This window comes from Pseudorca crassidens, chromosome 12 (genome assembly GCF_039906515.1).
Source record: "Pseudorca crassidens isolate mPseCra1 chromosome 12, mPseCra1.hap1, whole genome shotgun sequence".
Lineage (NCBI taxonomy): Eukaryota > Metazoa > Chordata > Mammalia > Artiodactyla > Delphinidae > Pseudorca > Pseudorca crassidens.
In genome coordinates, this window is record NC_090307.1 from 945,573 (window position 1) to 973,131 (window position 27,559).

At 48.0% G+C, this 27,559-nt stretch overlaps 2 protein-coding genes across 2 annotated transcripts in view; one reads left to right on the forward strand and one right to left on the reverse strand.

The window, feature by feature from the left end:
- Positions 1-8,119: 8,119 nt before the first annotated feature.
- HSBP1L1 (heat shock factor binding protein 1 like 1) lies at positions 8,120-13,205 on the reverse strand. The gene is made up of 3 exons (XM_067698780.1): positions 11,045-13,205; positions 10,010-10,069; positions 8,120-9,003 (listed from the first exon to the last, which is right to left on the reverse strand). Exons 1-3 carry the CDS (start codon positions 11,093-11,095, stop codon positions 8,887-8,889), a joined length of 228 nt encoding a protein of 75 aa, XP_067554881.1. The 5' UTR covers positions 11,096-13,205; the 3' UTR covers positions 8,120-8,886.
- Positions 13,206-25,939: 12,734 nt separating this feature from the next.
- Positions 25,940-27,559, forward strand: part of SLC66A2 (solute carrier family 66 member 2) — a 50,569-nt gene continuing 48,949 nt past the window's right edge. The window contains exons 1-2 of the mRNA XM_067698771.1: positions 25,940-26,156; positions 26,496-26,581. The gene's annotated coding sequence lies outside the window, so the exon portion shown is untranslated. The remainder of the gene's footprint in view (positions 26,157-26,495; positions 26,582-27,559) is intronic.

Sequence of the window (27,559 nt, forward strand, 5' to 3'; positions counted from 1 at the left end):
TTCTTATGAAAAGTAGTGTATAGATTAGTGATTTTGGTAGTCAAGAATTAACTCTTCACTGTTGAGTGAGGTTCAGGTGTGGGTCCCATGGGGCTGCTGTGGTTTGCACACTTGTCAGAGTCTGTCTGAGTTTCCTGGGTCTCCTGTAATTAGGGACCTCAGACTGGTGACGCGACACAGTTCTGGAGGCTGGGGTCAGATCCACGTGTCGGCAGGGCTGGTCCTCCAGGGCCTGACGGGGAGTCTGTTCCTAAACCCTGCTGGCCCTGGTGGTTTCCGGCATCTTTGGGTCCCTTGGCTGGTGATGCCTCACCCCAGGCCCAGCATTCGTCTTCACGCGGTGTTCTCCCCGTGTGCGTGTCTGTGTGCAAGTGTCCCCACTGGGTGGGGGCCACCCTGCTCCAGCATGACCTCATCTCGACTAGTTACACCTGCAACAGCCCCGTCTCTAGAAAGGGCACATTCTGAGGTCCTGGGGTGAGGATTCCCAACATGTGAACTTTCAGGGGGCACAGTTCGACCCACAGCAGAACCAAAGGCTTGAGTTCAGGAAAAGGGAAAAATCATCTTTAATTCTTCTGGTTATAAAAACAGTGCAACAATGATTTTTGGACTCCCTTTAAATATAAAAAGTAAGAGGTGTTTCTCATGCCTCCTAAGATTGTATCTAACGCACTTAAATGCATCGTATTTTCCATAGCAACCATGACCCTTCAGTCCGTGTAGCTAGTTTCCTTATCACAATCTCAAGTTTCTCTCCTGAGTCTCTTACCCCAGCAGCGTGTTGTTGGTTGGGATCTTCACAGGCACATCTCAGGGCACACAGCCTCTGAGGTGAAAGAGGGGGCATACGGCGTGGAGGCAGCCCGGGGCCTGTGGGGGGCACACCCTGGAGCCCCTACCTGGTTTCACAGCCAGGCTCTGTCGTTACTGAGGACCTTGAGCGAGTGGCCCCCAGAGCTCCGTTTCCTCCCATGTGAAGGGGATGATGGTGTCTGCTGTCCAACCTGTGTTACACGCAGATCAATTAGAACAGGGCTGGTGGGCCCTCCGTGATGTGAAAACACCCACTGCCTCGTCAGATTGACTCATTGTTGAAACATGAGGAGTACATACCAAAGAATGAAATTAACAAATACAAGAAAAGCTACACACTTACTCGAAGGAGTGTACTTTTAAATGGATATAAAATTCAGATGTAAATCTGCAGTTTAATATCTCTAGCTTTAATTTTCCCATTTACAAAATAGTATAATACCATATCAAATGAAGTGCTAATGAAAAAAGTCAACGTGACCCCAAGTACCTGGCATATAAGAGACATTCAATAATGTATTTCCGGGACTTCCCTGGTGGCACACTGCTTAAGAATCCACCTGCCAATGCAGGGGACACGGGTTCGAGCCCTGGTCCGGGAAGACCCCACGTGCTGCAGAGCAACTAAGCCCGTGCGCCACAACTACTGAGCCTGCGCTCTAGAGCCCACGAGCCACAACTACTGAGCCTCCGAGCCACAACTACTGAGCCTGCGCACCTGGAGCCCATGCTCTGCAACAAGAGAAGCCACCGCAATGAGAAGCCTGCGCACCGCAACAGAGAGTAGCCCCCGCTCGTGGCAACTAGAGAAAGCCTGCAGGCAGCAACGAAGACCCAACGCAGCCACAAATAAATAAATGAATTTATTAAAAAAAAAATAATATACTTCCGACACTTACTCAAAACAAATACTTTAGCCAGTAATCACCTGAAAAGACGCTCACCGTCATTTCTGTGAATACTTCCGACACTTACTCAAAACAAATACTGTAGCCAGTAATCACCTGAAAAGACGCTCACTGTCATTTCTGTGAATGTACCAAAAATCATTGAATTGGATGCTTTAATTGGATGAATTGTACGGCATGTGAATTATATCTCATCGATAAAGCTTTATTAACTGTTAACAAAAAATAAGCAAGCAAAAAGCTTACACTTTACATTTGTAAACTTACTGTATATTTATCGTAAATTTTATTTATAAGTTGTAATAAGTTCATTCACATTTGACTTTAATAACTATCTTTTTCACTGGTGCTTTGTAACTGCAATATTGTTGAATTTATAATGATTTGGCCTCTTCATTCCAAGTTTATATCTTACTGTTATAAGCTTATCATTGTAATAATAAGCTTATAGCTTATCACTATCTACCTCACCCTGAACCAAGTAACTTATAAGCCATTTTCTCAAATCCGTCCAAGCACCTGCCACGTAGATAGTCTGCAGAGAAGGAAACTAAAGCATAGATTGCCCAAAGTTACAACTAGTCGCAGAGGACATGAATTCAAAACCTAGATCTGCAGGGCTACCAAACCTTACCTCACTGCTGTGCATACTGCTTTAATCAAGTTGAAATTAACTAGTAGAGAAAGTATGCTGATACCCCTGGTTCTCTGGGCATCGAGTGACTTCTGTTTCCCAACCTTCCCAGGATGGCTTTTATGCAAAGTCCAGGAATTAGACATGGCAGCTGACACAGAGGCAACCAGCCTAGGAGGTACAGAACATATTCAGGAATATAGTAAGTTACCAGGTACACTAGAGGGACTGACATACACACAGCAGGCACGCAAGAGTACTCACTGCAGCATCATTTGGAAACCAATGGCAGAGTCAAAGGACTATTACACTGAAGTTAGTTACGTTGTCTAGACCTATACATATCAACACAGGCGAATCTCCAACTGCTGAATGGAAAAGCCAGGTCCAGAGGACACTACGGCATGATGCCATTCATATAGTTTTAAGACACTGAAAACAAGATGTGAAACAGTAAAACAATCAGCAGCCACAGTGTTTGCACTAGGCTGTTACGTAGGCGTCCAAGGGTCTGTGGGCTTGACTGCCCTATTCTGCCTGCGCCGAGTCCGGACGAGACCGGGAGCTTGGGGCACCAACAGAATCAAAGCATCTCCCATGTAAAACTACCCTAGAAAACCGCAACACTGATGATTCCAAAGACCACACTGAAAGTTTGCTTTCTCGGGTTGCTCAGTCAAAATGCAGGGTGTTCTTGTGACCTCCCCAGATTGCCTGGGAAAGTCTGAGGTCTTGAAAATCAGACCAGGACATTTTGGAAGACTTGCTTTAAGTGGGTATCATTTTGAATTGTTTTTCCTACATTGTTTTTATTAATGGCTTTTAAAATGCATCTGATCGTAGCATTCTTCTGTGGCATTTTTACATTTATCATCAAAGGTTCTATAAGAACCACCGCAGCTCCCCCAGGAGCTCAGCATCACCTCCCCTGCTCTCTGGGGGCCACACCACGCTAGTCTCCTCCAGTCATTGCTGTTGTCCCCAGCCCTCCCTCTGGCCTCCGGTTTTCTTGTTCAAAAAGTGGTCAAGTTTTCACACATCTCCATGGACAAAAAGATTGCAAAGTATTCTGAAACTCTCCAAATTCATTCATTAATTCAAAGAAAATGTTTGAGTAGCATCTGGGCACCTGGGGTGAACAAAATCAATCCAGTTGCTGCCTTGTGGAGAAGACAATCAAATGATCACATAAAAGTAAAATTACAACTGTGATAGTCAGCAAGAGACCCCATAAAATTACTTCAGACCCGGACAGGCGCTCAAGGAAAGAATCTCTGAGGAAATCATTTTCAAGCTGAGATCAGATATAAAAAGTGCTAACTAGGCGTGTGTGCGTGTGTGTGTGTGCGTGTGCGTGTGTGTGTGTGTGTGTGTGTGTGTAACTCCATTCCAGAGGGGACCTCAGGAGCCAGTGGTGGGAGGGAGCGGGGCTCGTCTTGCGGGGAGAGTGTAGTGGGATGCGGGGTCGGGGGGGGGGGGGGGGGGGGGGGGAAGGGGGGTGCTGGCAGCTTCAGAGGCTTTGCTTGGGGAAGGAGGTGTAAGGTGATGGAATTTCAGTTCTGAAAAGATCTTTCTTGCCCAAGCTTGGAGCGGCTGAAGGGAGATTTGGGGGGAGTTAAAAATCTATGGTAATAGATTGGGCAATTGTAAAAAAGTAAGTGAATTTAAAACGTCAGACAACTGCACCCAGAACTTCTGCCTTATAGATTCATCCCTTTACTATTAAGCTTTATGTTTTCGTAAGTTTCATAACAGATACATGAATGCAGGATTTGATATTGAAGTAACTCCATTTTACTTAAGTAAAATGCTTTCTACTAAAATGTTGTGTTAGTCCAATTTAGATTAGAATAAGAGTATTTAAATACATGTAAATCCATCTGTTACTTTCCCTCTTTTCCCTAGGAAAACATTCTCGTTTCTTTTAAATATATGTAACAGGGTGCTGGAAAAAAGCAATTCTTTATAAAAACATTAGGAAGATATAGAAACAGGTATGATATTATGAAATGCCAAATAATCTCTTTAAAGCTAGATGTCTGTGGTTTGAGTGAATAATTGAGATGTCAGTCAGATGAGCCAATAAAAGGGGATCAGCCTGGGACTTTCTTTAGAAAGAAGTTAGCATATTTTGGACAATATCAATGTTTTTATTTTAGTTAATAACTAATAGAAGCTTTCTTTTCTACTTATTTAATTTCTTAAAAATCCTGGACTCTAAATTGTGTTCTGTATTATTGATGAAGGCTCAAATCTGTTTAGTTTACTTTAATTCAAGTATTTGCCCCAGTTTCTACTAAAATTATAATTATGGCTAAGATGCTTTGAGATTTTTCACATAATCAAATGGAAATATCGTGATTTTAAACCACCAAGAATATTGAATTTAAATGATGCTATTTTAAAACTTTGGGTTTAAACTTTGGGTTTGCATCACTGTCGGGGGTGTGAAATGACCCTTCTTTTCTTTTCTTAGGTGCATTCTGCCAATGTGCTTGGCCTGTGGTCATACTTCTGGCCCTAGTGAAATGTGCAGAGAATTCGTGGATAACGGTGCTCATTAAAGCATTATTTATAATAGCAAGGAAGTGAGAAATAACCTCAAAGTCCAAGGAATAGTTAAGGGGATGGTTAAATTATTTCAACCACATAATAGAATATTAGTAACCATAAAAAGTGGGTATGAAACTTTCACCTGGGGAAAAGTGTTTATGATATGAGAGCAGGATATTAGATTATAAACAATATGATCAGCTATATAAAAGTCCCTGCATAGAAAAAAGTATTGACAGTGGTTAATTCTAAATTGTAGAATTATGAGTGAGTTTGACTTTTGTATAAAGAGTATGATTTATTTTATATGCAGGAATAATGTTATTCTTTACAATGAGAGCCTTTTTAGGTGATCATAGCTCTATTCGTACTTTGGCTCAGAGACAGGTGAATTGAACAATTGTTTGAAAGCATCTCTAACTGACAAATTAAACTTAGGTGCAATCTTTGTGCATCTCCTTGGTAACTACCTCTGTGGGGGCTGGAGCGGGTGAGGGTGTCCCAGGAAGCAATCATGGAGCTCCTGCATCACCTGTTTCTTTGGCTGTCCTTTGATTGGTTTCCTTTGATTTGGAGAACATACTGTTAGAATTTGCTTGGACTGGGCAGATTAAACCAAGTCTTCCCCAAAACTGTGTGACTGGAATTATTGAATTGGAATGCAGTTATTAAAAAAGCAACTTCTGGGATTTCCCTGGCAGTCCAGTGGTTAAGACTCTGCACTTCCAATACAGGGGGTGTGGGTTCGATCCCTGGTTGGGGAACTAAGATCCCACATGCTGCAGTGGACAAAAAAAAAAAAAAGCAACTTCTATCAGAAAACTTCTTGTGGTATTTTAAAGAAGGATCTATATAGAACTTAATTCTGGAAAAAAAATTGACCTAATGTAACTCGTGCTTTTCCTCCATGATTTACAAATGTTAGGTGTGCATTGAAAAGTGTTCTGCCATTTTACAACCATCTTTGTTAAGTGGTTAATCACCTTCTTACTTACATTCTTATTGCATTGCCTTTGTTCTTTTAATGCTTTATTTTACTAAAATGAATTCTTAAATACTAAAAATAAGAACTCGTGTTATGTAGATTATTACTCAAAAAGTACAGTTTTCACTCTTTCACATTTTCAAATGACTGGTCTACTGTCCTCAAGTCTGTAAGAAAAAAGTGGAAAGAAGTAACGATTGATTTTATATATCAGTTAATGTACAGTTACGTAAACTGGAATCCAAAGCTATCAATAAAATTAGCTTACTTTCCCGTAATTACTAGAACAGTTTTGTACAGGAAAAATTCGGAATATAGAAAACCCTAAATGTTAGATGATGTTCACTTTAGTCAGATGGAGTCTGTGTGGATTCACAGCTTAAGGGGTGTGTTCTTCAAGTGACAGAGCATCACTTTGCATCAACAGTGTGGAGAGGTTCTCCTCAGACAACAGCGTGCCTGCTTCCTCGCAGCAGGAAAGGTGTTCAGATGTCGGGGCGGCGGGCCAAATCCGCTGGCATACGGAACAGTAGCTCCTACCATCTGGGGGTCATGGACTCCCCTCCCCACAGCAGGAGCACAGCAAGTTTAGGGGGTTTGCCGAATCCCCTGAAATCCACAGCGCTGTGCTAGGAATCCTTGACCCAGCAAAACCAACAAGCACAGGTTTAGACTCACTCAGGTCCTTCTTTTAATTTAAAAGGCATTATCAGCTTTTAAACACGCTTTTAGATATCTGACCTTCTCTCATGCTGCTTTAAATAATGGCTGTACGTGCATCAAAAAAGTGAAGTTTTGGGGCTTCCCTGGTGGCGCAGTGGTTGAGAGTGCGCCTGCCGATGCAGGGGACACGGGTTCGTGCCCCGGTCCGGGAAGACCCCACATGCCGCGGAGCGGCTGGGCCCGTGAGCCGTGGCCGCTGAGCCTGCGCATCCGGAGCCTGTGCTCCGCAACGGGAGAGGCCGCGACAGTGAGAGGCCCGCGTACCGCAAAAAAAAAAAAGTGAAGTTTTGATACCTACTCATCCATTTAATTTGATGCCTAATATATGGTGGGTTTTGACCAAATTTAAAACAGCCAGCTGGAGTCTGGGTGATGACAGGAAGGAACTAAGTTACTGGCCGCCATCCCCTTCCTGGCAGCGTGCCCAGAGCTGGGCTTGGTGCCCTGCAGAACCTGGTCCTCAGCACCCAGAGGGTGGAGGCAGGACAAGGCTCCAGGGCAGGTGGACCCGTCTGACGCAACCTCCCTGGGTAGAGCTAAGTATTCATCCTGCAGACAGAACTGGAGCGCCCTCCCCGAGATCTGCAGCTCGTGTGTGCAGGACACAGATTCCAATGACCCTTTCTACCAGAACAGCGGATGTAGAAATTGATAAATAAGTCACTGACAGGTGAACGCACTCTGATTCAGCAGGATAAGCACAGATGATCTGCCAGCTGACTTGGGATAACAGTTGACAGAGAAATAGGAAAGCAAGGAAAACAACAGCATCTAACTGTTCAACTAAAATTAGAATGTGCTCATAGAATCAGAATATTATGTCAGTGAAACATGCTTGAGTATCTTCACAAAAGACAAAAGGTTTGTGTCTCCAGGTACGTCACACAGATACATATTCAGTCCAAGACCTGAAGCCAAGCGTTTATCTGCATCTTCAAGATGAAGTGCAGAAAAACCCAAACACTAATTCGAAAAGATACATGCACCCCAATGTTCATTGCAGCATTATTTACAATTGCCAAGATACGGAAGCAACCCAAGTGTCCATCAACAGATGACGGATAAAGAAGATGTGGTGTGTATATACAATGGAATACTTCTCAGCCATAAACAAAGAATGAAATTTGCCATTTGCAGCAACATGGATGGACTTGGAGGGCATCATGCTAAGTGAAATAAGTCAGACAGAGAAAGCCAAATACTGTATGATTTCACTTATATGTAGGAAATCTAAAAAATATAACAAACTAGTGAATATAACAGAAAAGAAGCAGACTCACAGGGCTTCCCTGGTGGCGCAGTGGTTGAGAGTCTGCCTGCCAATGCAGGGGACATGGGTTCGTGCCCCGGTCCGGGAAGATCCCACATGCCGTGGAGCAGCTGGGCCCGTGAGCCATGGCCGCTGAGCCTGCGCGTCCGGAGCCTGTGCTCCGCAACGGGAGAGGCCACAACAGTGAGAGGCCCGCGTACCACGAAAAAAAAAAGAAGCAGACTCACAGATATAGAGAACAAATTAGTGGTTGCCATTGGGGAGAGGGAAGGGGGAGAGGCAACTAGGGGTAGGGGATTAAGAGGTACAAACCATTATGTATAAAATAAGCTACAAGGATACATTGTACAACATGGGTAATACAGCCAATATTTTCTAGTAACTATAAATGGAGTATAACATTTAAAAATTGTGAATCACTACATTGTACACCTATAACTTATATACTATTGTACGTCAACTACAATAAAACCTTCAATTAAAAAATAAAACTAAGACTAAAAATTAAAAATAAAATAGTAAAAGAAAAAAGATGAAATGCAAAATTCCACTGGAAAAGAAATATTTGCATTCTGGGGGGCGGGGTGGGCTCCTCAGGAACCACTCATGAAATGGGGTGAGAACCTAATGCACTTGTGTCTTCTTTAAATCCTTCCATGAACGTCTCAAACAGAAGCCACTAGTTGTCATCCCCAAGCACTCATTCATCATGACTTGTGTTTTGATTGAAAACTAATTTGAGGGATGAGGGTGAAAAGTACTTTAACAAAATCCAATTTTTAAATAATAGTTTTCCTTTAAAATGTGCACTTTTTAAGGAACAATGACAAAGAGTGTTTCTGTTCCATTTAGAAAAGAGCATTTGTGAATTTTTTTTTATTATTCCTGAAGGTTTTTCATGTAGTGCAGAAGCAGTAGTTCCCTTAGTGAACAAATATGGGCTTAAATGTTTCAAGATGAAAGCAGAAGATATGTAAACGGTGAACACCTGAGTGCCTTAATAAGGCCTCGCCATTTGCTCTTGAGCAGAACTTTCAATCCCAGCTTGCACCATCAAGTCGTTCACATTCTTCTGCAAGTCTTCAATGCGGCCTCCCATTTCTTCCAGTACGAGGTTAAGGAGAACAGCACATGGAATACGGGCACCTACCCAGGTCCCTCAAAGCCTCCACGTAAACTGCATCACCAGGGCTGATAAAAATGCCCTGTGGTGCATCTAAAATGAGGGAATCAAAGGCAGCGGATGTGTACTAACACCTTAAGTCAGTGCACATTAATCACATCCCTGAGGGTCTGTACGTGCCTTTAATCTTTGCACGCTGAGCCCGGTTCTGAAACCTTGGCTCCCTTTCCGTGGACATGGATTCGGGGATATGAGGTTGTCTGGTATGTTTAACTATGTTTTAACCAAACTCTAATCAGTATGTAAATACAATGAAAATTAACTGTGTTTAAAACAAACTTTCCTACTGTTTATAATTTTATCCTGTTTCAGAATCTCTTTTTCCCTGTGGGAGCCCATCTACAGGATCTCTCTGCAAACAATTTGTACACATTTTAAGGCAGGAGTTTAATTGTGTGAAGTGAGTTCACTTGGGCAAGTCTTAGGGCAAGTGTCCCTTTTTCTGGATTTTCTTAAACCGGAAACAAACATTCCACCTAACTCTGTTTGAATCCATGGCTTACCAAATGGCGAGCTGCTGAAGTTACAAAACAAAACAAGGCAAGGAGAGCCAGATAGCGTACCCTGCACTGGAGACCTAACCAGTACCTGTGCAGGGTTGACTGTTTGGGGGAGTATAAATGCTATTTAGCAGACTAACCAGATTTCTTTAGGGCTTGCTGGGAGGCCCCACTGGGTAGTATGTGTTGTTCGTGTGTCCTTGTGTTTTATCCTTGCCTCATGAAATGCCCTGTATTGCTGGTCAAGCAGGAAGTAATTACCTGTGAGCGGTAATTAATACATCAGGATGCCATGTAAAGGCACAGACGTAACCACCAGGAAGTCTTAGGTCAACAATTATCCACTAATACAGAAAACAACAAGATAGTCCACGACAGCTCAATAGTCCAAAAGCAACCGCAGTGTTTGTTATGAGACAGAAAAGGATATTTCTCAGGTTTAACGTTGCAGTCAGAGCTTGAAAGTGTTCTTGAAGTTCCTGAAATAGATTTTCTGCCTGAAAAATGAACCACAAGTGAATATATATTTACTTGTGATGCAGAGCATTCTAATTCTAAGCGCCATGGAAGAGAACCATCTATATATTCCATTAGTTGATTCCCGACCAGGTGTTAAGGCCTTCCCACTCAAAGGGTAAGGAAGGTCTAGTCAACCAACAGCACTGAACAGTGCTAGCCAAATGCGTAACTCCCTAAATAAGCCGGCCCGACCTTTACCGCACACCACTCACAACAAGTAACTCAAAATGATCGTACGCTGAAACATAAGCGATAACCTATCAGACGTCCAGAAGATAACGTAGGAGAAAGTCTTATTAACCTTGGGCTCCTCAAGGACTTCTTGAGAAGGCCTGAGACAGTCACCAGACGCACCCACCGGGGGCCTCTTGCTCGCCCACACTTGTGGGGATTTATTAGCTGGGATTGGGGTTGCAGAAATTGTTTACCAGGCCGTACGGATATATCATCTACGGTGACTGACAGCAGGCGGTACTGTAAGTCGCCCTACAGTTTACAGATTTAAATCTCATACCATTTACGACACAGTTCACTCCTGGCACCCGTCTATTATCTCCATTTTAGAGCCCAGGATATGGAGGCGGATCTCCACCTGGAGCCTGCGTTTACGTATGCAGAAGGCCCTCTGTCAGGAGCTCTTCCCCTCAATCATGTCAGGAAAACGTGGATTCGAGTGTGCACAGCTAACCAATTCTTTTTAACGAGGCAAACTGATCAGTCCTGACCACTGGTTGTCTCCTCTCGGCGCTGCGGCTCCTTCAGCGAACGGGAAGCAGGACCGCTGGCCTCCCGGCGCTGGGCGGGGTGGGGGGGGGAGGGGAGGGAAGGGATGGGAGGGGGAGGGGGAGGGAAGGAGGAGGGGAGGGAGGAGGAGGGGGGAGGGGAGGGGAGGTAGGGGAGGGGAGGGTGTCCAGCCCGGGAGCGAAGCTTGGCGCGCGCGGGGTCCGACTTACCGCGTCCCGCAGCGCGCGCCCGCTGGGGGCTTCGGGGCCCCGCGCGGCCATGGGGTTGTCCCCCGGGTCCGGGGTGCGGGGTGTCCAGGTGGGTCGGCTGGTCCCGGGGCCGGTGGCTCTGTCGGCTCCGCTCCGCCGCCCGCGGCTCCCGCGGCGATGGCCGTGGATCCACCCGCGCGGCCCGGGCTGTGCGCCCGAACTGGGCCGAGCAGCCTGGCACGGAGGTGAGGCCGTAGCGGGGCGCAGGTGGCCGTCCGGGCGGGGCGGGACCTCGCCGGACCAGCCGATCCCGGCTACGCTGTTGGCTTCGTTTTCATTGCGTCAGAGCCCAGAGTGAGCACGACCTTTTCATTATCATTGTGGCAAAGAACATACAACCTACAAGTTGCCGTTCTCGCTGTTTTTCAGGGCGCAGTGCGGTGGCGTTAGGTACGTTCACACTGTTGTGCAAACCACCACCCGCCCCCCGCCCCCGCGACTTCCTAACCTTCCCACACCAAGCTCTGCATCCAGGAGACACCGGCTCCCCAGCCTCACCAGCCCCCAGCACTCGACCTTCCCCTGTGTCCCGTCGTGTTTTTGCAAGGCTGTCACCCGTCTAATGGGGGATCCTGGAGGCAGGGGTGGGGATGGAATGTGGCTGCAGTCACCACACAGCCCAAGTTCGCACTGCGGTCCTGGGACCTGTGACCATCCATCCAGGAGGCTCGGCCATCTCTCCGGACCCCTGCCATGTCTGCTGTCAACTTTAAGATTAAGAATGTTTATGCTCTGGGACTCCCCTGACGGTCCAGTGGTTAGGACTCCAAGCTCTCACTGCCAAAGGCCCAGGTTCAGTCCCCAGGTGGGGGAATTCAGATCCCACAAGCAACACGCTGCATGGTTAAAGAATAGTTATGTTCTGTGACCAACTCCAACAGGCTGCCAACACTCGCATCTCTGCTCTGATTTTATTGAAGATCTGGAAGGAAGGCCTCACTGTGACTTTCCCTCCCTCAGATGCCCTTTAGGCCTGTCTGGATTGTGGCTCATGGGGCATTTTATGGGTGATGTCCCAGGACCCTGTTCTTAGCAAGTACCTGCTTTGTTTACATGTCTGTACCCCTCTGTGGGGCAGGGCTGTGTCTGTCTGGGTCCTGCCAACATCCCAGGAGCCCAGCCAAGTGACTACGTGGGGACACCTGGTTGCTGAATGTGTGTGAAACACAGCCTTGCATGCAGAGAAACCCAACATCCTTAGTCATCATGAGAATGCAAATCAAAACCACCACGAGATCCACTTCACATGCACTGTGATGGCTAAAATCAAAAGAGACAATAACAAGTGTGGACGAGGGTGTGGCAAAGTCGGAACGTCACATGCTGGTGGGAATGTAAAGTCGTGCAGCTAGTCTAGCAGGTCCATAAAAACTTAAACATAGAGTTACCATAGAATCTCAGTTCTACCTGTAGGTATGTACCCAAGGGAAATGACAGCATATGTCCACACAAAAACATGTACACAAATGTCTATAGCAGCATTATTAACACTAGTCAAAAGGTAGAAACAACCCAAATGTCCATCAACAGACGAATGGATAAACAAAATGTGGTCCCTCCCCTCGATGGAATATAATTCAGGAATAAGAAGGAATGAAGCCCTGACACATGACACAACATGGATGAACCTTGGGAACATGATGCTCAGTGAGAGAAGCCAATCACAAGAGGACACATGGTTGGATTCCACTCATGTGACGTGTCCAGATTGGCAAATCCATGGAGACAGGAAGTTGAGGGGGAAGGGGAGAGACTGCCATAGTTAAGGGGTTTCTTCTTGGGGGCAAAAATATTCTAAGATCAAATCGTGGGGGGACTTCCTTGATGGTCCAGTGGGTAAGACTGCGCTTCCACTGCAGGAGGCCCAGGTTCGATCCCTGGTTGGGGAACTAGATCCCGCATGCTACAACTAAGAAGTCCGCATGCCACAACTAAAGATCCCGTGTGCCACAATTAAGACCTGGCTCAGCCAAAATAAATAAATAAATAAATATTTAAGGACAAATTGTGGCGACGGTTGCACAACCCTGTGAATATATTAAAAATCATTGAATTGGGGCTTCCCTGGTGGCGCAGTGATTGAGAGTCCGCCTGCCGATGCAGGGGACACGGGTTCGTGCCCCAGTCCGGGAAGATCCCACATGCCGTGGAGCTGCTGGGCCCGTGAGCCGTGGCCGCTGAGCCTGTGCGTCTGGAGCCTGTGCTCCGCAACGGGAGAGGCCACAACGGTGAGAGGCCCGCGTACCGCAAAAAAAAAAAAAAAAAAAAAATCATTGAATTGTATACTTTAAATGGGTGGATTGTATCGCATATATATGTGAATTACATCTCAATAGGGTTGTTAAAGTTGTAACTTTTTTATTGAAGTATAGTTGAAGTATACAATATCGCGTTAGTTTTCAGGTGTACAGCAAAAGGCTTCAGATATCTACCTCTATCTCTATCCTAGATCTAGATCTATATTCAGATTCTTTTCCATTATAGGTTATTCAAGATACTGAATATAGTTCCCTGCGTTATACAGTGAATCCTTGTTGCTTATCTGTTTTATGTATTGTCGTGTGTATCTGTTAATCCCGTACTCCTAATTTATCCCTCCTTCCCTTTCCCCTTTGGTAACCATAATTTTGTATTATATGTCTGTGAGTCTGTTTCTGTTTTGTATATACATTCATTTGTATTATTTTTTAGATTCCACATATAAGTGATGGCATATAATATTTGTCTTTCTCTGACTTACTTCACTTAGTATAATAATCTCTAGCTCCATCCATGTTGCTGCAAATGGCAATATTTCATTCTTTTTATGGCTGAGTATCTATACCTCTGTATATCTATGTCTCTCTATATAGATCTCACATTTTCTTAAACCAGTCATCTGTTGATGGACACTTAGGTTGTTTCCATGTCTTGGCTATTGTAAATAGTGCTGTTATGAACATGGGTGTGCCTGTATCTTTACAAATTAGAGTTTTCATCTTTTCTGGATATATGCCCAGGAGTGGGATTGTTGGATCTATTTTCAGTTTTTTTTTTAAGGAACCTCCATACTGTTTATCATAGTGGCTGGCTGCACTCATTTACATTCCCGCCAACAGTGTAGGAGGGTTCCCTTTTCTCCACACCTTCTCCAGCATTTATTATTTGTAGACAGTGTGAGGTGATAACTCACTGTGGTTTTGATTTGCATTTCTCTAATAATTAACGATGTAGAGCATCTTTTCATGTGTCTGTTGGCCATCTGCATGTCTTCTTTGGAGAAATACAATAACTTTTCAAAAGCATGGCCGTCTTGCCACTTTTCTGTGTGGCAAGATGCTAAAAAGGGCTGTGAGGGCTGCCCCTTCCCTGGAGGGGCCTCTCTGTGTGGCCACCGCCTGGCCTGAGGTTCTTTCAGTTCAAGCTTCCAGAACAGCTTGACCAGGGCGACTAGCATCAGGGGTGCACAGCGGGCCACTGGGGAGGTGGATTCACCTGTGGAAACAAAGCCCCAGGCCCTCGCCCAGAGTGGGTGGAGATAGGGGTGGGTGACAGGGGTCTCCCCAGGTGGATCTGGCGGAGAAGGCCCAGGTCCACCCTCGGGGAGGCACAGCCTCGGGAACGCCTGAGGCTGGAGCCTGGAGGGCTCTCTAAGAGCGGGAATCAGGATCCTACAGAAATTCCTCAAGAAATCAAACATACAGTTACCATATGAATCAATTCCACTTCTGGGTATAAACCCCAAAGAAGTGAAAACAGGGACTTGAACAAATATTTGTACACCATGTTTATAGCAGCATCATTCACAATAGCCAAAAGGAGGAAGCAACCCGTGTCTATCGACGGATGAGTGAATGGATAAATAAAATTATATATAATTTATTTTTAAAAAGGAAGAAAATTCTGACACATGCTACAAAATGGATGAGCCTTGAGGAATTATGCTAAGTGAAAGAAGCTAATCCTAAAAGGGATCAATTTCGTATGATTCCACTTATATGAGGTCCCCAGAGCAGTCAAATCCACAGAGATAGAAAGTAGACGGTGGGTGCCAGGGGCTGGGGAGAGGGGTAATGCATTAGTGTTTAGTGAGTGCAGAGTTTCAGTTGGGAAAGATGAAAAATTCTGCAGATGGATGGTGGTGATGGCTGCACAACAAGTATGGATGTACTTAATGCCAGCGAACTGTACACTTAAAAATGGTTAAGATTACACCTGAAACTAACACAATGTTGCAAATCAACTGTACTTCAATAAAAAACAATAAAGATGATGAATTTGATGTTATGTATATTCTACCACAATATACATATATTTTAAGTACATCACCCCAGCTTCAATGCCTAGGCTAAGAATTCCAGGAGCTAGGAAACCTGTGACTCTCTTTCCCTACCCCTTTGTGTTTTTTAGTATGTGTCTATCTTTCTGAACTGTAATCTCTGTGGTCCAGTGGAAACCTCCTAGACATTCTCTGATAACCCTGAGAACCCAATCTCTAATGGAGAAATAGAATCTGTCATCCTACATCTAGCACCTGAATGGTTTTTCACTTATGCTGCCTAATTAGGGATCAGATTCTTAGTTCTGCATCTGTGGGGGACAAAATCATTAATATGGAAGCAAGAATCACTCAACAAAAATTCATTTTGTTAAGGATATTAAATTTCAGGAACTAGGTTCAGGGGAAAAATTCTCGAATGCAATTCATCTTGCAAATCTACAATAGGAGAGTATTCAAGTGTGCTGTGAAGCTGCAGAAATTAGATGATGTTTTTAATGGTGCAAAGATAGTTTGGGGAGGAAAATAGTCTAGGTAAGAAGTACATAATGGAATCAAAGACACAGACCACAAGAGCGGCAGCTAAATATGAAACAAAACTTCAAATTAGAAAAGTGAAATTTTAACTTTGATAGATGAGATTATAGGGTGACCGAATGTAAGAGGATGTTCTATCCTGTGAGGCGTGAATGCAGGTGGAAGCGCCCAGATGCTCCTTTGATTCCATGTGAATGGCTTCATTTCTAAGGCCTTAAACCTAAGACGCTGCTGATTTTAAGATGCACCATTACTGCCAAGAAAGGGAGGAATGCTGCTGATTAGACGGTGCTGTTCTTTATTTTATATTCATTAAAAGGGCTTTTTTATAGTTATTGGTGCTGGGTGATGGATACATGGAATTCACTGTGCTATAATCTCTACTTTTGTGTATGTTTGAAATTCTCACTTAAAAATTCTGTAAGCAAAGAAGGGTTCTTTCAGGGTACTGATTTGGACATACAGATTTGAGCATAGAATTTTTTGCTTCCTTTTATTGATTCTAAAATTGTTGCAATGTTTTCATAATTTTAACTTTTTTGTGTTTATTTTTTTTTGCGGTACGCGGGTCTCTCACTGTTGTGGCCTCTCCCGTTGCGGAGCACAGGCTCCAGACGCGCAGGCTCAGCGGCCATGGCTCACGGGCCCAGTCACTCTGCGGCATGTGGGATCTTCCCAGACCGGGGCACGAACCCGTGTCCCCTGCATCGGCAGGCAGACTCTCAACCACTGCACCACCACGGAAGCCCTTAACTTTTATTTTTAATGCAACATAATTAACTATTTTTTTAACGTACTATTTATTATGCAATTCTGGCCCCATTTACAGTAAGTTGCCTTTCCCAGAAGCAATTATCCTGAGTCATGAGGACCTCCGGTACTAGTTGTGAATTTTAAAACAGTGGCTCTCAGACCTGGCTGCATGATAGAGACACGTAACATTTGTCAGCACTCTGGACGCCTTGGCATTTGTGGTTTTAAAGCCCTCCAGGGGTTTCGGTGTGTGAACAAGCAGTCAAAACTGCAGAATGAACAGATTGAGGAAAACAGAAAAGGAGGAACTGGCTTAAACCTCCCCAAAGGCAGAAAGGGTCTTCATTTTCTCAAATTTGGACATAGACCAATGTCTTACTGCCAGCTGTTTAGAACTTGAAATAAGATAGATTTTCGAAAGATTCTTTCTTCTGCCTGTTCAAATCTGCCTTTGATTTCTCTAGTGAGTTTTTCATTACAGCTATTGTACTTTTCAGCTCCAGAATTTCTTTTTGGTTTCTTTTAGGTTTTCTCCCTCGTTACTGATAGCTCCACTGTTCACACATTGCTTTCTCAACGTTCTATGTTCCTTTAGTTCTTTGAGCATCTTTAAGGCAGTTGTTTCAAAGTCTTCATCGAGTAGATCTGTCATCAGGTCTTCTTTAGGGCCAGTTTCTATTAAATAATTGTTCCCTTTGAACAGGTCATACTCTCCTGTTTCTTTGTATGCCTTGTGATTTTTATTTTGTTGTTGCTGAAAATTGGACATTTGAGTCCAATAATGTGGTAACTCTGGAAATCGGATTCTCCCCCTTCCTCAAGGTCTGATGCTTTTTGTTATTGTTTTTGTTCTTTGCTTGTTGTAGGTTGTCTGAGCTGAGGCTCAGCCTGAGGTGGAAACTTAATGTCTGCTCAGGTCTTTCCTGAGCCTTTCCTGGGCATGTGCCATCATTTTCTGTCTTTTCGTGTCTATGCAGTTGTTTTTCAATGCCCTAGTCTTTAATGTCTGGCTTGAAAAGGGGGAAAAGAGAAAAACAAAGGGGGATAAACGGGGCACTCGCCCTTGAAATCCACTTGGTGGGGGAGGGGTTTGCAACAAGGGGGGAGGTGTGGCAACAATGGCCACCTGCCTCTTTGGCTGCATCTCTGCCATCCTAAGCAGCATCAGAGCACAGATTCCTGATATTGGAGGACAAGGTCCTTTTGGTCCACCCTGGCTGGCTTCTGCAAGCTGCTCTAGAAACACGTGTATGGCCTCCTGCCATGTGGCTGAGGGTGGGACGGGTAGGTGCTACGTGCTAAGACCTGAAAGTCACCACAATTGACTGCAGTAACCATCCAGCACTTCCCCTGGAACTTGCAAGCCTTAACCAGCTCTGGATTCCAAGTTAGTTACATCAGACAGCTTCTGGCCCTGCAGTTGTGGTCCAGGTGGGGGCCATTCCCGGTGCTTCTTGCTCTGCCATCATCCCAGAATCCTCTCCAACCTATAAACTTCTTTAAAAGCTTTTAAATACTTACTTCCAAGGTTGCCCCAACTCTTGCTCTGACCAGCCCAGCATCTGGTTTTTGTTCTGCATTGGTCAGTGTCAGTGTTGGTGTTCCCACCACTCCAACAACTCCTCTCAAAGGCCACCCCAAGGAAAATACACAATGAAGAAACAGCTTTCTTTGCCGAGTAAAAATAAAATCAGCTCGCCTTTTACCACTTCAGGAAAATCAGTGTCTTGCTGTCAGCCCCTCAGAGGTAGAAACTCTGGGGCTGGGGGCTGGCTCCTGGCCACCCCCCACCCCATGTTAGCATTCACAGGTACTTCTGAGCCTCTCAGTGGGCACCTGTCTGTGGCCCACAGTTGCCTTGGGAAGAAAAGAAAATCCAAAGTCTGAGTTAAAAATGAAGTTGCTTCTTTTCCAGGTAAACAATTTTATCACGTCACAATCTTCCGTTTTTTTCTGCCGCACCACGTGGCTTGTGGGAGCTTGTTCCCCAGCCAGGGATCAAACCCAAGCACCCCCCATCCTCCCTGCACCCCCGTAGTGAAAGCGCTGAGTCCTAACCACTGGGATGCCAGGGAATTCCCTGTCACATCACAGTCTCAATGAGGGACCTCAAGGAAACACTTGCGTGAGCTTTAGAGAATGTGTCCAGCTGGACGAAAGTGTCCAGCTCTCTGGGGAGCCTCGGGTGCTTGTTCCAGCCCCAGCGAGGAGTGAGGGCCCAGGAAACTCTCAGGCAAGGTGCGGGGAGGGAGAGAGGGAAGGAGGGAGGGAGGAAACATTCAAGAAGCCTCTGGGTGATTGGTTGCAAGTTAATGCACACTTTGTATTTAAAAATTCTGTTTAGTACAGTCTATTTTCCCTTTACTGTATGACTTTTCAAATAAAAAATTGTGCTTTTTGCTACTGGTCAGGTCACAGTCTTAAGAGGTAAGATACTTGAGGAAATGTGAATGACAGAAAACTTAAGTCGCCTGAAACGTTTCTGGAGCTCAAGCACATTAATTATCATTTAAAAAGCAGGCCACCAGGCAGCTGAGCAGAAGGGGGGCTCCGGGGGCCCCTGGAGGGAATGAGCATCCTGCTCCCCTGCTTCCTTGGTGTAAACATGATGCTGGTAGAAGCAGCAGACACAAGGCCAGCATCGTGTGAGTCCATTTTCTGAAACGTCCAGAACAGGCAAAGGCATAAAGACAGAGAGCAGACTGCTGGTTTCCAGGGCTGGAGGGGGCAGGGGCTGGGGAGGAACTGCCTAAGAGGCGTGAGGTTTTATTGGGGGATGAAAATGTTCCAGAACCAGATGGAAATGGTGCTCCCACCACACTGTGAATGTACTGTATGCCACTGAGGTGTTCATTTAACAGAGCTAATTTTCTGTTGCATGAATTTTGCCTCAATTGAAAACAAAGAAGAGGAAGGTTCACAGGCAAAAGCGTGCGCTTCTGGAGACGGGATCGTGCGTGTGTGCTGCGTGCTCCTGAGGGCACCCCTCGGCGTAAGCGCTGCTGTTCTCGGCTGACTGGTAGTAATCTGCACCTCGAGCCTGCGTTCTGCATCTTCTTTCCAGCAAGCGTTCCTTTCGCTGAACGAGGGAGTGGTGAACCCCGAGGACGCGGCCTTTCTCTCCGCGAAGCCACCTCGAATTCACAGGCGATGCTGCCTCTGGACGCCTCCTCCATTTCTGCTGTCAGCCCTCACGCCCTCTGCTGCCGCCTCCAGCTCCGTCCTCGTCTTTCCCTTCTTCTGCTGCCGCCTCCAGCTCCGTCCTCGTCTTTCCCTTCCTCTGCTGCCGCCTCCAGCTCGTCCTCGTCTTTCCCTTCCTCTGCTGCCGCCTCCAGCTCCGTCCTCGTCTTTCCCTTCCTCTGCTGCCGCCTCCAGCTCGTCCTCGTCTTTCCCTTCCTGAGTCAGTCCCCTTTGCAGTCATGAACTTCTGCTATTAGAGCTTGTTGCGAACCACTGCCTTTTGTTTGTTTTTGTGCTACAAGATCTTGCATTCATTTTCAGTGGATTTTCAGCCAAACACAGTGAACAAAGGTCACATTCCAACTCCTCTGTTTTTATTTTTCATCTCACAGGTAGCTGAGATCTAATTACCTGGTTTGAATTTGAAATGGTTTCTATTCCAACTATTAACAAAGAATTTTGAACATGAGACGCCTTCATTTGCCTTCTCTTACTTTCCCTGTGCTCACTGGCCACATAGTCTGCTGGATAAACCAACTGCACGGAACTTCCATGTCACTTTTTAAAATAAGCGAAACCTTTTCTGGGTCTTTTGAGACTTCTGATGTGACCCCATCGGTCCTTTGAGCTCTGCACGTTGTTCACATCTGGACGGTTCTTTGTCTGGTAACTGCACACGCTTATTCTGGTCTTTTCTTTTTCGATGTGATCAGATTCAGACCTCATCTTTACTCAGTTTAATTTCACTATGGGCTTTTTCTCTGCATGTTTTACAAAATAATTCCTTGATAAAACTTGTAACTATGTCGTTCCATAGCCTTCTAGCCTTCCTCTAGTCTTCAACCTATGCGCAGATTTCCCACTAGCATTTGTTTAGTTTCTTCAAACTGCAGTTTTACCCCCCAGCTCAGCCTCTTTTTCAGAGAGCATCTTGTTCTGTACACACTTCCGGCCTCCCGCAAGGATGGCTCACTTAACTAGGGGATATGACATCGTTGCCACAATGCTACTGGCTAAACTGCAGACGTTAGATCTGTCCAGTTTCACAGGCACGTTTGCTTATTCACTTACTTTTGGTGCATAATGCTACCATCACCCGACAAATTTTAAGAATTGCATCTATTTCTCTGAAGATATTTAAAAACGTTCGCACACTCTGCTGTTCAGTCGCTGGCGTCTTTTTCACTTTCGGGAAAGTGAAGTTCCCAGAAGAAAAGTGGCAAAGCAATCGATTCCTGACAAAGCAGTGAGGGTGCCGGGCGCCCAGGTACTTCATGAAAACCAGGCTCAGACCCCCGTGGGCAGCACCGCCAGGGCCCCCGGGCGCTGCTCCACTCGTGATTCTCAAAGGTCTCCGACACCAGCCTCTGCACCCTTGCTTCCTACTCGTCTCTTGGAGGCCGACGGGGCTCTAACTAGTTCCCAACCTTCCTACCACCCGCCTCTCAAGCTGGGGGCTTGCTCTGTAATTCGGGGCCCAGCCGGTGGTCTCCCGGCTGCGGGACACCCCTGCCCCGTTCACTTTGCTCAGGTGGTGTCCCACCTCTGTGCTCGGGCAGCCGCCCCACGTGCTGTGTGGTCTTTGGTGTTTCTGCTGCCCTCCTGATTTCACTGCAGGCGGAGTCTGCATTTCCGTGTAGGGGTTCCTCACTGCTTTGGGGGAGGGACATGTGCATCTAGGCTGGTGCTCTGTCTGGCCGGGCCTGCGGCCCAGGAGCCCTGTCTCCATCTCACCAGGGAAACCTCGGGGCTTCACAACCAGGAGCCGGGCAGGACACCTCTCAGGACGCGCATCTTTCCTTCCCTGCTTTTAAAAGAACATTCTCTCCCCTTTGTTGTCCTTTTGTCTTACTTTTGTGTGTCTGTCGCTTACAATCTATCGAGGTGACAGCGTTCTTGTGTAAGGCCCTAGCGGTCCATCGGCTACACGACACTCCCGCACAAAGGCTGAGGTGGGGGCCCTCCAGCATGGGGCTCTGGAAGGCAGAGGCAAGGCTGAGAAGGGTGGTCATATCCTCGACCTTCGAGGATGCCCAGGGCCTGAGCTGAGTCCAGTAGAGGCCAGGGGAGACCTGGAAGGGTGATGGCCTGTCCCAAGGCCTGCGGAGATGGGACATGCGGCGGGTGCAGGGGCGGGAGCACAGTTCTGTGCTCTCTGCAGGTGTTCTTCGCCTGCAGAACCATTGTTTATGGAGCAACTGCAGAGCCGCCGTGCTGCCAATGAGTATTGATGCTAATGAGAGGTGCCCTTTACGTCTACCGCCTGCTCTCTGTGGGGCCGAGGGCAACTCGGGTGGGCTTGCAGTGGCTCCACCACGTGGGAACACAGGTGTCAGTCTGGAAAGTCAGCAGTGGGCTGATGTGGGCTGTTAGGGGTCACTGGGCTGGGGTTTGTGTAGTATGGTTGACTGTTGTTAGATACCATTTGGGAAGTGCTAAAGTTGTGGACACTTCAGAATTCGTGTGCGTGTTAGGGGAAGTGATGCTCCTCTGTAATGAACAATGCCTGTTCCAGTGGTTGAGCCCAGCGACATTCTCATTGGTGCCCACGCCCTAGTGGAGCTCTCTACTACCTTGTTCGCACCTGGCCAGCAGGAGAGGGCGAGCAAGGAGGGTGGGGTGGAGACTGGCGGGGCCAGGCACCTCCACCCATGTCACTGGCCAGAGGTCAGCCACACGCTGCCCCGAGGCAAGGGGTGGGCCTGGGGGCCAGCAGTGAGCCCGGCCTCACATGGTAAAGGTACGAGCTCAGGGTACATGAAAATAGACATTCGCCAGGCAGAAGCCAAGGCCGGGCCCATGATGCCCTGCAGCTGCCCTTCCCAACCGCCCCGCTCTGCAGCCTCTACAAGCCTCAGCTGGGTGCTTTGTCCACAGCCCCTGGATTCTATTTTGTCTACATTCAGAGGCAGAATGGAGTTCTCAGAAACAACCGGTAAGCACATCCTCCGGCAACGGGATGCATGGACCCTCGGGTGACTCTCAGCCCGCGCGTCCTCATCGTGCCGGCTCAGCACAAGCCCTCAGCCTGGTGGGCTCAGTGACTTCGGCGAGAGCTTACCTTTCTCGGTGCCGTTTCCATATTCTCGACTCGTTCCAAAAATAGCACCTGTGCGCTGAGGAGAACGTAAGAGCTCCCACCTGGAGCCCATCTGCCTCAGCTAGAGCCTTGCAATGGAGCCCACAGGCATCCAACAAGTGGCATGTGCTTGGCTCAAGGGCAAACGGGGGACACGTCTGGATGCCACACGACCCAAGTGTGGGACATGCTTTCACTTCTGGGGAGAGGTAGCAATGCAGAAACTCGCCTTTTCTTCTGGTAAAGTGGAGCCATGTATTTTTTTCAATTAGAAAAGTCATACAGGGACTTCCCTGCTGGTCCAGGGGTTAGGACTCCGAGCTTCCACTGAAGGGGGCACGGGTTCGATCCCTGGTTGGGGAACTAAGATCCCGCATGCTGTGTTGCAGCCAAAAAATAAATATTCCCCCCAAAAATCATACATACTCACTGTAAAAAATTTAAGCCAGGGATTTCCCTGGTGGCTCAGTGGTTAAGAATCGGGGATTCTGCCAATGCAGGGGACATGGGTTGGAGCCCTGGTCCAGGAAGATCCCACGTGCCGCGGAGCAGCTAAGCCCGTGCACCACAACTACTGAGCCTGTGCTCTAGAGCCCCTGAGGCACAACTACTGAGCCCGCAAGCCACAACTGCTGAGCCCGCGTGCCACAACTACTGAAGCCCGCGCGCCTAGAGCCCGTGCTCCACAACAAGAGAAGCCACTGCAATGAGAAGCCCGCGCACTGCAACGAAGAGTAGCCCCTGCTCGCTGCAACTAGAGAAAGCCCGCACAGCAAAGCAACAAAGACCCAATGCAGCCAAACATAAAACAAATTAATTAGTTAAAAAAATTTAAACCACACAGAAAGGTACAAAATAGTCATATGAGAGATAAGTATTAAGAATTGAGGCTTTATCTGCTCAGACTTGTTTCTCACGCACTTACTCATATACGTGAATAAATTACTAATGGTCTTGCTGACGCTCCGTCTTTTTTGCAGCATAGAAGCAATTCCCTTGGGAGGGCAAAGGGCCAGCAGCATTGCCTGAGACAGCTGTCCCTGTCACCCATCTGCTCACAGACCTCCGTGGTCCTCTTCCCTGTATTTCTGCTGCACAGGACACCACATACCCCAAGGACAGTGTCGCTTGCGGAGGCTTATTTCTGAACCTCACCCAGCCTGACAATCTCTGTCTTTTAATTGGTGTGTTTAGACCACTCACATTTAAAGTGATTATTGATATAGCTGGATTAAAATTTAGCACTTTGTAATTGTTTTCTATTCATTGCATTTATTCTGTTTCCTTTTCCTCCTCATTTCCTGCCTTCTCTGGTTTTAACTGTGCATTTTATACAATTCCATTTTTATCTCATCTCTTGGTGTATTATTTATGGTTTAAAAAAACTTTTCTAGTGGTTGCCCTAGGGTTTACAATATATATTTTAAAATTATCTAAGTTCACCTTCAAATAACATATACTGCTTTATGTGTAGTGCTGGTACCTTATATGAGAATATTCCCCAATTCCTCCCTTACATCCCTTGTCATTCATTTCATTTATCCACGTGCTATAATCACCCAATACACTGTTACTTGATTGCTTTAAATAAACAATAATCTTTTAGATTAAGAATAAGAGAAAAAAAAGATTTACCTTCATTTATTCTTTCTCTGAGGGTCTTCGTTTCTTTATGGAGATCCAATTTTCCTTCTGACTAAATAACTTATTTTAACATTTCCTCCAGGGTTGGGGATTTCGCTGGTGGCGCAGTGGTTAAGAATCCGCCTGCCAATGCGGAGGGCATGGGTTCGAGCCCTGGTCCGGGAAGATCCCACATGCCACGGAGCAGCTAAGCCCGTGCGCCACAACCACTAAGCCTGTGTGCCTAGAGCCCGTGCTCTGCAACAAGAGAAGACACCACAACGAGAAGCCCGCGCACCACAAGGAAGAGTAGCCCGCTCGCTGCAACTAGAGAAAGCCGCAGCAACGAAGACCCAACGCGGCCAAAACAGAACATTCCTTACAGGGCTGGTCTGCGGGCAGCGCGTTCCTTGGGGCCATGTTTTTCTGAGAAGGTGTTTCTCCTTCACTTTATGGATTCTGTATCAGCTCCCAGTAGTTTGCTCTGACAAACTGCCACAAGCTGGTGGCACAAAACTGCAGAGGTTTGTTCTCTCACAGTTCTGGAAGCCAAAAATCTGAAATCAGTTTAACTGGGTCAAAATCAAGGCGTTGGCAGGGCTCTGCTCCTTCCAGAGGCTCCTGGGAGGATCCGCTCTCCGCCTCTGCTGGCTGCTGGTGGCTGCCAGCATCCCTGCGCTGCATTACTCCAGCCTTCAAGGCCGCATCTTCAGGCCTCCCTCTGCTCCGTCACCACACGGCCTCTGTGTGTCTCGAGTCTCCTTCTGCCTCTCTCTTATAAAGATACGCGTGACGGCACTTAGGGCCCACCTGGGTAGTGCAGGATAGTCTCTGCATCACAAGGTCCTTAACGTAATCACATCTGCAATTTCTTTCTCTTCACAGAAGGTAATGTTCACAGGTTCCGGGAGCTAGGATGTGCTAGTTCTGGGTTTCATTTTTCAGACTACACAGTTCGGCCGGCTTCTTTTGTTTGTAACACAGGAAGCCAGGTAATGTGCAGCAGCCGACATGAGCTCTCTCCTTCTGCTTGAGCGATGGTTCTGGACCAGTGGGTGCCCCTCTACTCCAGACAGGTGGGGTTCACAGGATTACAGGCCCCTTCTGTGGGGCAAAATCTTGGGTCAAGAATGCAAGATTGTATGCACTTCACAGGGCTCTGGAGGCGTTTGTTGCCCACGCTCCACCTGGCACAGCTGATGGGTCCAGGGCAGCAGCTGGCTATGGACGGGCACCACTTTGCCCACGTGCTCCAGGACAAACAGGGCCAGATGCAGTGGCCTCAGATGCTCCAGTGCGTGGGGAGGGAAGACTATATCCCTACTCCAACCTCCACCATAAAGAGGACAGAACATTCTGGAGCTCCAGAGCTCGGGGGAGGATCTGGCTAAGGAGGAACACCACTTTTCTTCTCCAGCCCCTCCAGGACTTCCTTCTCCGTCTGTGTTTCATTTCCTTGTACGTTTCTGGTGCTGCGTTCTCGGCCTTCTCTGGTGGATACCCAGAAGTCCACTGGCCTCAGAGGCTGGAGAGGATGAGAGCAACCTGTGCTTCACGGAGAGCTCTCCTTACAGCCAGGCTCGTTGGGAGTTGCTCTAAGTGAGGTTGTACCTGTTCTTAGGCGTTCCCACGAAGCATACCAGGTAGGAAGCTGGCTGGCCGGTGTGTGTCCCTGGGACCCCCCTCTCTCACCCACCAGGCCTTCCCTTTTGGGGTGATTTGGGCTTGCTGTGGTGGAGGTGGGAGCCCTGGGGGAGCTCCTCTGTAGACAGAATCCTAGGGGCCTGCAGGCGGTCTTCTCTGCTCTGAGCCCACCAGCACAGGGTCCTGGGCAGGCTGGCTGGCTTCTCACAGGGCCCTCCCTGACCCCCACCCCTCCCTCGCCCACCAGCATCCGGGTTCTGAGCACCTACCTCCCTCGAGCTTCCGAGGGCTCACCTTGGTCAGGTGACACACTCAGGAATTCCTGTTTTCTCTCTCAGTGAGTGCTAGAGTTGTGCGCTCGAGATGAAGCACGTACCCTTCGCGGATCCGAGCTCCACCGGCCAGCACTGTCTTCAGTGACAAGGTACCTAACGCACTTGTGGACGGCAGTCCTGGCTGCTGCCGCCCTGGGCCCCGAAGTGGGCCTTCAGAGGTTTCAGGCTGCGGGTGGGCTTTCGCTTCCCCGAGGAGTCGCGCCCCCGGCCCCCCCGCCTGGCCGAAACTGCCCTGGCCCTCTGCAAACTTCCGAACGCCGCTCCTCAGGGACACGCCCCGGCTCAGGATGGGGAGCCCCACAGACCCGGGCAGACCATGAACGGTGGAAGGACCCCTGGAATCACGGGGCGCTCAGACCCTGCCCGAGTCCCCACGACGGGGGCGTCCCCAGGCCTCGCGCTGACCCTCGGGGCGGCGACAGGACCCGGTCCTCTGCTCCCGTTGGCGGCGCGCCGCGTCTACAAGGCAACTCGCCGTGGGACAGATGGCGCCGGGTCCACGTGGGCCCCTGGCCCAGAAGGAGAGGCCCCGCCAGGCAGCGATTTCCTAACCAGGGCCGGGTGGGCCCACGGAGCGCCCTGGCCACGACCCACGACACCCGGCTTCGCCCCGGGTCCCGCCCCCACCTCCACGCCCACCGGCGCGCTCTAGGACCCAGCGGCGCCCGCCCCTCCTCCCGGCGCGGGCGGGGCCACGTATTGTGACGTCACGCCGAGGCGGGGCCCGGCGCTTGGACAGACAGAAGGAGGGTGGACTGACCGCTGGGAGCCGCCGGCGCGGGTGAGCCCGGCGGGGTCAGCAGTGTGCGTGGACGCGAGCGCCGCGCTGGGCTGAGCGTCCACCCCGGGCCGGGCCCCCTGGGCAGTGTCTACCCTCTTCCCCCCTCCTCCCATCCCTCCGACCCCCAGGCTGTGCGACCCCCTCGCCCGGAACTGAGCCCCCACCCCGAACTGAAAGTCCACCCCGGGCCGGCGCCCCGGAGGAGGGGTTCGTGCCCCAGCCGCGAGCCCGGCGGTGCGCCCCCCATTGGGCGTGGAGGCTCGGCCCGAGTGCTTTACCGCTTTTC

Excerpts from the sequence above, each read along its gene's own strand:
- HSBP1L1 (XM_067698780.1), bottom strand. The coding sequence starts at position 11,095 with ATGGCCGCGCGGGGCCCCGAAGCCCCCAGCGGGCGCGCGCTGCGGGAC. Across the intron at positions 10,070-11,044 it reads GGCGCGCGCTGCGGGACGCG|GCAGAAAATCTATTTCAGGA; the intron begins GTAAGTCGGACC and ends TTCATTTTTCAG. Across the intron at positions 9,004-10,009 it reads CTCTGACTGCAACGTTAAAC|CTCGTACTGGAAGAAATGGG; the intron begins CTGAGAAATATC and ends GTTCTCCTTAAC.